This window comes from Haemorhous mexicanus, chromosome 2 (assembly GCF_027477595.1).
Source record: "Haemorhous mexicanus isolate bHaeMex1 chromosome 2, bHaeMex1.pri, whole genome shotgun sequence".
NCBI classification, from domain to species: Eukaryota; Metazoa; Chordata; class Aves; order Passeriformes; family Fringillidae; genus Haemorhous; species Haemorhous mexicanus.
Window position 1 is genome coordinate 120,691,471 of NC_082342.1, and position 12,592 is coordinate 120,704,062.

General features: G+C 44.7%; 1 protein-coding gene across 3 annotated transcripts in view; it reads right to left on the reverse strand.

Annotated features, from left to right (window-relative positions):
• RUNX1 (RUNX family transcription factor 1) overlaps nt 1–12,592 on the reverse strand; it is a 95,272-nt gene that overhangs the window by 44,072 nt on the left and 38,608 nt on the right. For 2 of the 3 annotated variants that reach the window (XR_009485528.1, XM_059840153.1), the window contains exon 4: nt 719–910. The exons of the other annotated variant lie outside the window; for it this stretch is intronic. Coding sequence is in view for 1 of the 2 variants with exons in the window: in XM_059840153.1 (XP_059696136.1) it covers nt 719–910 (192 nt within the window). In the remaining variant the exon portion in view is untranslated. The remainder of the gene's footprint in view (nt 1–718; nt 911–12,592) is intronic. 3 annotated transcript variants of the gene reach the window in all.

The following is a 12,592-nucleotide window of genomic DNA, read 5'->3' on the forward strand; positions in this document are numbered from 1 at the left end:
AGATCTCCAAGGAGAGCCCCAAAGAGATGGAAGCCCCGCGGGGCCATGAGGCTGTGTAGGCCGTAGGGTTGGGGAGTGGAAGGAGGATTGGAATGGACATCTTAAAACATCCCCAAATTTCCAAATCCAATCATCCAGGCTTCCCAAAATGCAAACACCCATGAAAACGCTCCTCTTTTCACTCCTCAAAGACTCTCATGTGCCAAAGATCTCCAAGGAGAGCCGCTAAGAGATGGGGGCACAGTGGGGCCATGAGGCCGTGTAGGCCGCAGGGTGGGGGAGTGGAAGGAGGATTGGAATGGACATCTTAAAACATCCCCAGATTTCCAAATTCAATCATCCAGGCTTCCCAAAATCCAAACAACCATGAAAACGCTCCTCTTTTCACTCCTCAAAGACTCTCATGTGCCAAAGATCTCCAAGGAGAGCCGCTAAGAGATGGGGGCACAGTGGGGCCATGAGGCCGTGTAGGCCGCAGGATGGGGGAGTGGAAGGAGGATTGGAATAGACATCTTAAAACATCCCCAAATTCAATCACCCAGGCTTCCCAAAATCCAAACACCCATGAAAAAGCTCCTCTTTTCACTTCTCAAAGACTCTCATGTACCAAAGATCTCCAAGGAGAGCCCCAAAGAGATGGAAGCACAGTGGGGCCATGAGCCCCCCTAGGCTGCAGGGATGGAGGTGGGCGAGCAGGGGGAGTATTTTGGGTACTTACCCTGAATCTGACTCTGAGGCTGAGGGTTAAAAGCTGTGCTGTGGTTCAAGGAGGCTCGAGGGTTGGGTGTGGGGGCTGGGTGGTGTGGGCTGACCCTCATGGCCGTGCGACGCAACTGCTCCAACTCGCTCAGGCGCTCAGAAAAGGACAAGCTGCCGGGCTTTGTCTGCTCATCTATTTTCTGGCGATGTCCTAGTGTGGGAGGGGGGGGAAAAAGATCAGAAAAGCTCACTTGGTACATGAGGTCGGTTGGTTTTGGTTTTTTAAAATTTTTTTCCTGTTTTTTGCAACCCCTGATCTGCTGGTGAAGGTCCTAATGTGGGACTGTCTGAAATGAAAGTGAAATCACCTCTGAAGCTTTGCAGTCTCATTGTGGGGCAGCCTGAGATGTGGCCAGGGCTGAAGAACCAGAGCCACTGAAAATTTCAGGGCCTCTCTACCCTTCCCGCGGTTTCTAAAAGGAGGAAACAGCCCCTGTGCTAAACCTGCACTGAGAAAACTCCTCAAAAATTCCATCCCAGATTGTCACCAGGCACCACAACCACACAAGTGCTACAGGGCTGAAAAATAACAAACCAAACCAAATCCTGGCTTTGGGTACTTTTGCAATGGTTTTATGGACAGGAACGGGAAATAAACACTGGCAGGACTGGAACAGGGATAATGAGGTTTCTCTTGGTGCCACTGGGAGCTCCAGGAACGTGAGGTCCCATCAGACACTCAGCTCCAAGGGAGGAAATGCTGAATTTTGAGCATCAGGAAGGGCACAGGGGACTTGGGCATGGCCACGTGGGAATTACAGGGTCCAGCACTTCCCAGAGCAGCCCTTGGAGCACAGTCCCCATGGAGCTCCAGGGTGGGAGGGGACAGGGAAGGTCCCAGAGAGCCAGGACAGCATCAGGACACATCCAGATTCAGCTGGAAGGACTGAGGTGACACATTTCAATTTTCCACTGTCCCAGGTTGCTCCAACCCCAATGTCCAACCTGGCCTTGGGCACTGCCAGGGATCCAGGGGCAGCCCCAGCTGCTCTGGGAATTCCATCCCAGCCCTGCCCACCCTGCCAGGGAACAATTCCTCATTGCCAAGATCCCACCCAGCCCTGCCCTCTGGCACTGGGAGCCATTCCCTGGGTGCTGTCCCTGCATCCCCTGGGAATTGTCTCTCTCCAGCTTTCCTGGGGCTCCTTCAGGCCCTGCAAGGCCACCCCGAGCTCAGCCCAAAGCTTCTCCTGTGCAGGTGAGCAATGCCAGCTGTGCCAGCCGTTTCAAAGGCCCCAGCCCCGAGGCTGCCAGAGCTCCAGGAACCTTTGGCCAGCGCTGCCAGGGATGCCCAGAGTGGGATTGTTGGGGGTCTGGGCAGGGCCAGGGGTGGCACTGGATGATCCTTGTGGATTCCTTCCCACTCAGGACATTCCATGGTTCTATTCTACGATTCCATGATTTCTGCACATTGGATTTGTCTCAGGAGATCAGCTCCCTCAAGAATCTCTGTGCCTTATCTTTTGTCCTTCTTTCCATTGGACCCTGCTGTCCTGCCAGGAATGCAGCTCAAATCTCCAGCCCAGGGGTCAAACTTCATTTTTCTACTTGTTCCCTTGAGGAAACAGAGGAACTTGTGACAAGAAAAGGGGGAATGGCCTCAAGGTAAAGGGAGGGCAGGGTTGGATGGGATCTTGGGGATGAGGAATTGTTCCCTGGCAGGGTGGGGAGGGCTGGGATGGAATTCCCAGAGCAGCTGGGGCTGCCCCTGGATCCCTGGCAGTGCCCAAGGCCAGGTTGGACACTGGGGCTGGAGCAGCCTGGCACAGTGGGAGGTGTCCCTGCCCTGGCAGGGAATGGAATGAAATTATCTTTAGGGTCTTTTCCAACACAAACCATCCTGTGATGATATAAAAAGCAGGCACTATTTTATTTTTTTAATCCACTATTCCTTATTCCACACTCCCCCCCTTAATTTTTAATCCATAAACATTCCTAAAAATCCCTTTTTCAATGTTGAATATCACTGAATAAGCAGCAAAAAGTTCTCTGCAGGGCCCTGCAGGCCCCTTCCTCCACAGAGAACTCTTTCAAGCCACCCTGACAGCTCAATCAAGACACAGGCCCATTTTATGCACTAAAAGGAAAATGTGCATTTAAAAGCAGTTCCCAGTAGCTGCATTTCTAAAATTAAATTTTATAACTTGTCTTATGGTTCCAAATCTCAGTGGCTCGGCATTTCTTCCCCTTGCCAGGCCCTTTGGCACAGCTTGAACTGTCTCAGATTCCACACTGTGCTGTAAATTATCCCAAGGGGAGGGGGAGGAATTAAAATATAAAAAGACATATTATATAGCAGTGGTTTCATCATTAAAGAGACCCATTAGGGCTTAAAAAAAATAAAATAGAAATAAAAAAGGAGGGGGGAAGCAAAGACAGATGAAAAGGACTTTTATCTGCCATTCTGGTTGGTTGGGAGCAAATGCTGCATTTGTCAGCAGAGGAAAGCTGGAAGTCCCTCAAGCCTTGGGCTCCTGACCCTGGATGGGGATGCCAGCACGTGGAGTCACACAAGATGTGTAAAATACCTCATCCATGGGGATTATTTTAAGCTCCAGCAGGATCAGCCCAGGGCTGGCAGAGCCAAGAGCCACATCCCTCCAAGTGCAGCCCCATGCTGGTGTTTCTTCCTGATTTTGGGTCCTCCTCAGACTTCTCCTGCTTTTAAAGGGCAGCAGGAAGGCCAAGCTTGACCCCCTGTGGTCTCTCCTTCCCATCCCACCTCTGCTGACCCAGCAGTGCCAGGCTGCTCCAGGCTGTGGGAGGATCTCTGCCTGTCTCACAGAATCCCAAAATCCCTGAGGTTGGAAATGCAGGATCCCAAGGAGTCCCGGCTGTGCCCAGTCCCCTCCTCGTGCCCAGCCCAGAGCACTGAGTGCCACAGCTGCTGGGCATCTCCAGGCATGGGGGCTCCAAACCTCCCTGGGCAGCTCATCTGAATCTTTACCAGCCTTTAACAACCCCAAAATTCCTCCTGATTTCCATGATTTCTTCATACTCTGCAGCCACCAAATGAAACTTGGACCTCCCACCCCTTCCTGTGCTGCCCCAATGCATCAATCTGATTTTTGGGGGTGCTCCAGCCTCCTGTGGGGGCCCTTTTCCACAGCCTGGGATTCCCAGGAGTGCAGGGACACAGCCAAGATCTGCCTCATCCCTTAAATTTGTGGAAGTTCCATTTGGGAAAAAGAGCAGCACCAACCTCAGAAGAACTCTGCTGCTTTTCTGGCTCCATTTTAATTCTGAGTGGGGAACACTCAGAATCAAGGCCAGCCCATTGTCACCTCAAGATGCAGCTCCAAAAGTGCCTCTTCACCCTCCCTGTCCCCAGCCAGGAAAATCTATTTATTATTTCTCCTCCTCTGACTGCACAGAACCTGTTTGGCACCAGAGCTCTGCAGCAGAGAAGCGAAGGAGTGTGTCAGAAAAAGGTAACAAACAGAAATATTTCTCCCAAGCCACTCTCAAAGCACAGGCAGCCCTTTGTGAGGGTGACCTGCATTTTGGTGTTTATTAGCTGGCCTTTGAAGTTCCCCTCTAAACACCTTGCTGGAGCAGACAAAATATCCTCAGCTCACCCCTGGGACGGGCAGCACTGTTATTAACCCTTTGTGCAGGTGGAAAATGGAATGCCAGAGAAATGAGGTGCCCAGGGCCAGGAGGTGACCCTGGGACAGCCACTCTGCTGCCAGCCCCTGAGGTGACCACAAGCCCAGAGTTCCCTTTTCCAGGATGGAGAAGAGCAGCAGGAAGGGGTTTGGAAGCTGTTTTGGCTCTGCTGAAGCACTTTGGAGACAAATCTTGATGAAAATCACTCCAACTTCCAGCTGAAAAGGAAAAGCTTGGCACAGAGCTCACACGAGGAGGAACCACTGCCTTCTTCCCCTCCTTGTGAAAAATCCCAGAGAAAAATCCCTTGTGAAAAATCCCAGAGATTTTTCACAAGGATCAGGAGAAATTTTTATTACTCTTTCTTTTAGTTCCTGTTGATGAATTTCTCTTCATACCCATTTGAAGTTTGAAACCTGCTTTCCCTTTCTCCTAATCCTACCTCACAACAAAAAAGAAATACTTTAGGAATTAACCAACACCAAAGCCACCACACTGCTTTGACACATTGACTGAGAAATTTCATAATCAGTAAAATCTCAAATGAGCAAACCAAAACCAAAACTCTTTCTCTTTAAGAGAAAAGAAAAATGAACATTTTCCCCCTCAGCCTGCAGGGTTGGTGTTTGGGATGCTGCAGTAAACAGGACATGCAGCCAGCTTGGCTAAACCACAAGATTTAGGGTCTTTTTGACTTTTTTTTTTTTTAGATTATCCCTTCCAAACGCTGCCTGAGTGAGGTCAGGAGGACTTTTTGCCGTGGAATATTATTTTGGAATATTTTTTGGAATATTGCAAAGGGAGGGCAGGGCAAGATGAAAGTGCTTCCCCTGGGAATGGCAGGGAAATGCACTTTTACAGCCTGGGAGAGCCCTGGAACACTCAGGCCTGGCCTGCAGCCAGAAATTGGCACTGGGGATGGGGAAAATGCCAGCCCAGAGTGCCCTGGCAGCACCTGCTCCCCTGGGAATGCCAGGCCAGAGGAGGCTCAGGCTGGGATGCACAAATGCAGCAAAGGAAACAAAATTGCCTTTAAATTTTCTCTTGAAATTTTGAATTTTCCTTTAATTTTTTAAATTTAAAAAAAGTTAAAGGCAAAAAAAAAAAAAATTTGCAGGCATCCTTTGGTCCTTTCAGGCTCAGAGATGCAGAATAGGCCAAGGAACCTTTAACCTTTACCTTCCTTTAAAACATTGAATTTTCCTTTAATTTTTTTTCTTTAAATTTTTATTTTTGCAGAAATTCTTAGATCCTTTCAGGCTCAGAGAGGCAGAATTGGGTAAAGTAGAGGCCAAGGAAGTGAAATTGAATTTTCTGAATTTTTGAAGTTTGGAATTTAATTTTGTTTGGGGGATTTTTGAAAACATCCTTAGATCCCTTCAGGCTCAGAGAGGCAGAACAGGCCAAGAAACCTTCCCCTTCCTTTGAAACATTGAATTTTCCTTTCATTTTTGGGGGATTTTTGAAAGCATCTTTAGATCCTTTCAGGCTCAGATTTTGGGTAAAGCAGAGGCCAAGGAAGTGAAATTGAACTTTTTGAATTTCTGAATTTTTGAAATTTTGAATTTTCCTTTAGATTTTTTTTTCTTGATTTTTGCAGGAATCCTTAGACCCTTTCAGGTCAGAGAGGCAAATTTGGGCAAAGCAGAGGCCAAGGAACCTTTATTTTCCTTTAAAATTTTGAATTTTCCTTTTTTTTTTAAATTTTATTTTTGCAGAAATCCTTTCAGGTTCACAGGGGCAGAAGAGGTCAAGGAACCTTTGAAATTTTGAATTTTTCCTTTTTTTAAATTTTCTTTTTGCAGGCATGCTTAGATGCCTTCAGGCTCAGAGAGGCAGAACTGGATAAAGCAGAGGCTGAGGAAAGGAATTGCTGCTCTCCTCCTCCCAGCTGGAATTTTTATGGAAAACCAGGACCATTTTCCAAGGAAACTCTGCTGGAATGGGTTAATGGAGATCCCTGTTCAGGAGATCTTTAAGGTCACTTCCACACAAAACCATCCTGTGATTTTATGGGCTTTTTTTTGTCTTTTTATCAAGTTTTTTTCCTTTTAATTACTCCACTCTTCTCTCATTTGCTGTCATCCACTCCCATTGCTTTTGGGAGGTGTTTATTTTTAATTTCTCTCCTTTTATTATTATTTATCCTTTTTCTTTCTTTATTTTCCATTTTCAATTATTAACTCATTCTTATCCCAACCCATGGGGTTTCCCCCCCCAATTCCCCATCCCACCACGGAAGGTTGGAGGTCAGTGTGGTTTTAAACCAAAACAGGGGAGTTTAACTAAGCTGAGCCTTTGTCCCTGAACTCTCCCCCTTCTCTCCACTTTTCCCATGTGGAAAAGGAAATTTCACACCTAAAAATGGGATTATTCCCGGGAAAATGCAGAGTCTGGCCAGGCTTTACCAAAGGAAGGAGTGAGTTTAAATAAACCTGTTTGCCTTAGAGGCACTTGATTCAAGCATCCCCTCCTTTCAGGGCTGGTTTTATTCAGGGGTGGGTCCAGGTTTAGTGGGGTAAAAAAATCACCAAAATTCCATTGTGTGGAAAAAAAAAAAATCACCAAAATTCCATTGTGTGGAAAAAAAAAATCACCAAAATTCCACAAATTATTAAAGTGCTGAACATTGTTCTGGGCCTTGGGGCTGAAATTAATGTGATTTTTTTGTGTAATGATGAGAGGAAATGTACTCCTATCGTTCTAGGAAGTGAACACAATGTATTTAATGCAAAAAAATTAATATTATAAATAATAGAATAGAATTTGTCAGGGACAAATTATAAATATTTTTTTTTTTTTGCGATCTAAATTCTTGTAAAAAATTGAATTCCTACCCACAGAAGGGTTCAAGGACAGGGCTTGGAGCAACCTGGGGTTGTGGAAGGTGTCGATCACCTGAAGTTAATTTGCAAGAAGCTGAGAGAGCCCAAATGGACCAAGTGATATGTAAATTAGTTGATAATTGTAATTAAATGTGCAAAAGGCCAGGAAGGAGTGGGATTGCTCAGCCTGGAGAGGAGAAGCTCTGGGCTGAGCTCAGTGTGGCCTTGCAGGGCCTGAAGGATCCACAGGAACACGAAGAGAGACAATGTCCAACCCAATTTTGTGTTTCTATTAATTAAAATATAACACTTCTATTTTATTACCAAGCTGGGAAATGCTTTAAAACAGAAATGCTTTCAACTATAATGAAAAAAAAAAAAAAAAGCATTATTCTTTTGCTACCAAAGCCTTAACAGCCTAAACATTGTTTTCTCTGTGCCAGATATCACAGAGATGAAATTCTCAACCCACCCTTTTTCCTTGAGCTCCTCTCAGAAGGATCAGCTCAGTCAGAGCTCACCAAACTCTCTTCCAGGGATTAAAAAATCAATTAATTTTCAATATTTATCAATTATCTATCAAGAATTCTTTTGCTACCAATGCCTAAACATTGTTTTCTCTGTGCCAGATATCCCAGAGATGAAATTCTCAACCCACCCTTTTTTCCTGAGCTCCTCTCAGAAGGATCAGCTCAGAGCTCATCAAAATCTCCTCCATTGATTAAAAATCAATTATTTATCAATATTTATCAAGAATTCTTTTGCTATCAATGCCTAAACATTGTTTTCCTCTGTGCCAGACATCCCAGAGCTGAAATTCTCGACCCACCCTTTTTCCTTGAGCTCCTCTCAGAAGGATCAGCTCAGTCAGAGCTCACCAAACTCTCTTCCAGGGATTAAAAAATCAATTAATTTTCAATATTTATCAATTATCTATCAAGAATTCTTTTGCTACCAATGCCTAAACATTGTTTTTTCTGTGCCAGATATCCCAGAGATGAAATTCTCAACCCACCCTTTTTCCTTGAGCTCCTCTCAGAAGGATCAGCTCAGTCAGAGCTCACCAGCCTCTCCTCCATGGATTAAAAATCAATTATTTATCAATTATCTATCAAGAATTCTTTTGCTACCAATGCCTAAACATTGTTTTCCTCCATGCCAAATATCCTAGAGATGAAATTCTCGACCCACCCTTTTTCCCTGAGCTCCTCTCAGAAGGATCAGCTCAGTCAGAGCTCACCAAACTCTCCTCCATGGATTAAAAATCAATTATTTATCAATTATTTATCAATAATTCTTTTGCTACCAATGCCTAAACATTGTTTTCCTCCGTGCCAGACATCCCAGAGGTGAAATTCTTGGCCCACCCTTTTTCCTTGAGCTCTTCTCAGAAGGATCAGCTCAGTCAGAGCTCACCAAACTCACCTCCATGGATTAAAAATGACATAAAACCCCTCTAAAAGCAGAATTAGACACAAATCTGACTGCTGTGGGGAGCACAAATCAGGCAGGCAGAGTTTCAAGGAGATTCACCAGTGTAGTGGTTTTGGTTTGTTCATTTGAGATACTCCTGATTTTGAGATTAATTCATAATTAATGTATTAAAGAGTGTGGTGGCTTTGCTATTGGTTAATTTCTAATGCATTATTATTTGTTGTGAGGTAGGATCAGGAGAAAGTGAAAGCAGGTTTAAAACTTTAAAAGGGTATCAAGAGAAATTTATTAATGGTAACTAAAATAAAGAGTAATAAGAATTAGAATAAAACCTTTAGAACACTTCTGCTCCCCCTATAACTTTTTCATTTTCACAGACAATGTAAAGAAACAAAACCTAAAATTTCAGTCACTTTACTCCCTCTAGAATAGTTTTCTTCAACTTACTTCTTATTGATATTATGAAGACTTCTCTACAATAAAAAATAATTTTCAAAACAATAACATTCAGCTATCACATCTTTTTTTTTCCCCTGTTTTTTTTTTTTGAAGTGCTGGAGAGCACGAGCCTCATTCTCAGACACAGAACATGGAGGCAGGCAAGAGATTCTAATATTACATATCAGAATATATATGTTACATATTACATATTACATATCACATATTACATAGTGCATCTTATATATCATATATATATTATGTTATATGTTATATGTTATATATTATATATATTTTTATATAATATATTATATTTTATATAATGTACATTCTATATTATATATTCTATGTTATATGTTACATTATATATTATATTATATTATATTATATATATATAGTATATATTATATTATATATAATATAATATAATATATATTATATATTGTATATTATACAATATATACTATAATTATATATAATATATGATATATGATATATTATATATTATACCATATATAGCATAATTATATATTATATATAATATATTATATGTTATATGTTTATGTTTATGTTATATGTCATGTTACATAATATGTTATACTATACGTTATATATTATATTATATACATTATATAATATATTAAATATTATATATTATATAATGTATATAATATAATATAATATAATGATATATTATAACTATATATTATATATAATGTATATTATATTATATAATATATATTATATATATATTATATTATATTTTATATTCTCATGGCCTGTCTGTAATAAGCAGCAGGAGCAGTTCTGGGTTGGGAAATGTGGCAGAGGCCCTGACTCCATGACCAAGCTGACCCAGAGGAGCTCTGGCACACTGGAAAACCCTTCCAGCTGAATTTTCTTCTCAGTTCCCCTGCAAAGCTCACCCTGGCTGGAATTATTCCTCACCTGGAATAACTGCAGGTAAAATGCTGTTTATGGTCCAATCCTATGCTGAGCATTTAAATTTTCCACCAAGTGATCCCATTTTTCTGTGGGCAGTGACACCAAGAAGGTGAGCCAGGATTTACAGATTCCTGCTCTCCCTATTTTACCTGGGGAAACCCCAGGGAGCTCCTTGCACCTCCTTTGGAAGTCCTGGAATTTTGTCCCTATATGTTTTCACAGAAGTTAAACAAGATTTTGACAAGATATTTTTGCTTAGCTCTTCTTTTTAATATAATTGAAACATTATTTTAGATTTTTTTTTTTAAACACAGGTAGAGGAAAATTTGTAAAAAGAAGGAATTCTGGCCCAGGACAAACCAGAGCAGGTGGGAGAGTCCAGATCAAGACCCTCTTGCCTGACATATTCTAGAAAATGAACTTCAGCTCACAGAATCCCAGAATTTTCAGGACTTCTGGAGCTCCCCCAGCCCAGGCAGGGCCACCTGGAGCAGCTGACACACGAACACATCCAGGTGGCTCTGGAATATCTCCAGAGATGGAGACTCCACGCCCTCCTTGGGCTTCCAATTACCAATTTTCTGCTCTAATTTCAGGCTGGGATCCCTTTCCATCACTGAAACTTGGCCCAGTTGTGTCAGGAGAGCTCTGGGGGGAACATTCCTGGGAAAAAGGAGGAGTGGAGGCTGTGCTTTCCCTCTCTCCACAGCCCTCCAGGGTGCCTCCCGCTCTTTCCCTCCTCCTGATGAACACACAAAATCCTCAGGTCCATCCTGAGCTCCCAAATCCACAAAAAAGCAATCCTGACACATTTCTGAATGAAATTTTTCCTCCTCCTCCCCAGCTCTGCTGGTGAGGGCTGTGAGGGACAGACAGCAAAGCACAAGTGTATTTCCACTAAAACCCCAATTATTTTGGGTAGATCCACCTCAGCTTCTACTGAATCTGTGCCCTCCCTCTTGTGGAAGTGTGATTTTTGCCTGGAATTAACCCCAGGAATTAGGTCATGGCAGTGAAGTAAAAGTCACGGAGCGTTTGGGGTTTGGAGGGAAGAAGTTGATCATGAAATTTAAATCAGTTTGTAAAATTACAGCCTCTGCTTTCATTTCCCTTTCCCCCATCTCAGCTTCCAAAACCCCAAGCCCTCGACAATGTTTGAATGAGTCCCAAGCCAAGCACTGCTTTGCCAAAATCCTCTTTTGTTTCTTTCTGGTTTGCATCTTCCCAAAGTGCCCCAGGAATCCCCTCCAGCCACGGCTGAGGCAGCAGAGCTGGAGATTTGTCTGAGAGAGAAGGTGCAGGATGAGCCCCAAGCAGCCAAGCACCAGCTCAGGGAGCAGCCAAGGAAAAAATAAAATACAGGCACAAAAAACCTCCTCTCTCCAAGGGGAAGCTGCTGAAAACATGTGGAATCCTGGAATATCCTGAGTTAGGAGGGATCCACAAGGATGATCCAACTCCAGTTCTGCCCAGATCCCCAACAATCCCACCCTGGGCATCTCCTGGAGCTCTGGCAGCCTTGGGGCCGTGCTCATTCCCTGGGCAGCCTGGGCAGTGCCAGCACACTCTGGGGAAGACCCTTCCCTAAAATCCAACCTAAATCCCTCCTGGCACAGCTCCAGCAGGAGTTGGCCCCATAGAGCTCTGCCCTCAGAGTCCCCTGCTCCAGCTGGACCAACCCAGCGCCCTCAGCCCCTCCAGACACTTCCCCACCTTTGGGACATTCTCCAAGAGCTTTTGAAATGACATTGGGAATCAGCCTAATTCCTACTCTTTCCATTGGCAGGAGTGGCATGCCTTGATTTCAGTACCTCTGAGGATGTTCTGGTGTGTGCAAGGCTTCACCAACTGCCCTGGGCTGGAGATGCAGGGTGGGGCTGAGCTGTGTGTTCTGTCACCCTCTGTCAGAGCTGGGGCAGTTCTCTGCTGTTCCTGGGGCAGTTTGTTCTTTATCTCTCCCACACCCATCCTCCCTCCAGGAGATCTCTGCTGTCCATGGCCACTGAGTGTCCCTGCAGGGCTGATCAAATTCCACCATCCCATGGGAGATGCTCCGCCCAGGGGAGGAGCCAAGCATTCCTACCTGGATCCAATCTGTCCTGGGAACAGCCCAGCAGCCTTTGGCCACTGCATTCCCAGAGGAGCAGCTTTCTCCTGCCCTGCATTCCCAGAGGGAGAGCAGGCCCATCTCCAGCAGCCCTGGAGCTGCAGAGGAAAACTCCCCCCTTGTGCAGGATCCCTGCTCCAGCAGAACCACAGCTGGCACTGCAGGAGGGCTGAGCCCCCCTGGGATGGGACTGTGCCACCACCCTGAGCCCTCCTGGGATGGGACTGTGCCACCACCCTGAGCCCCCCTGGGATGGGACTGTGCCACCACCCTGGGATGGGACTGTGCCACCACCCTGAGCCCCCTGGGATGGGACTGTGCCACCACCCTGAGCCCCCCTGGGATGGGACTGTGCCACCACCCTGACACACAGGGGACAGGGCATGCTCTGACTCTGGCAGTGGTTTGTTTTCTTTTTTGTACTATTGCCTTTTGTATTTTAATTTTCCTAGTAAAGAACTGTTATTCCTACTCC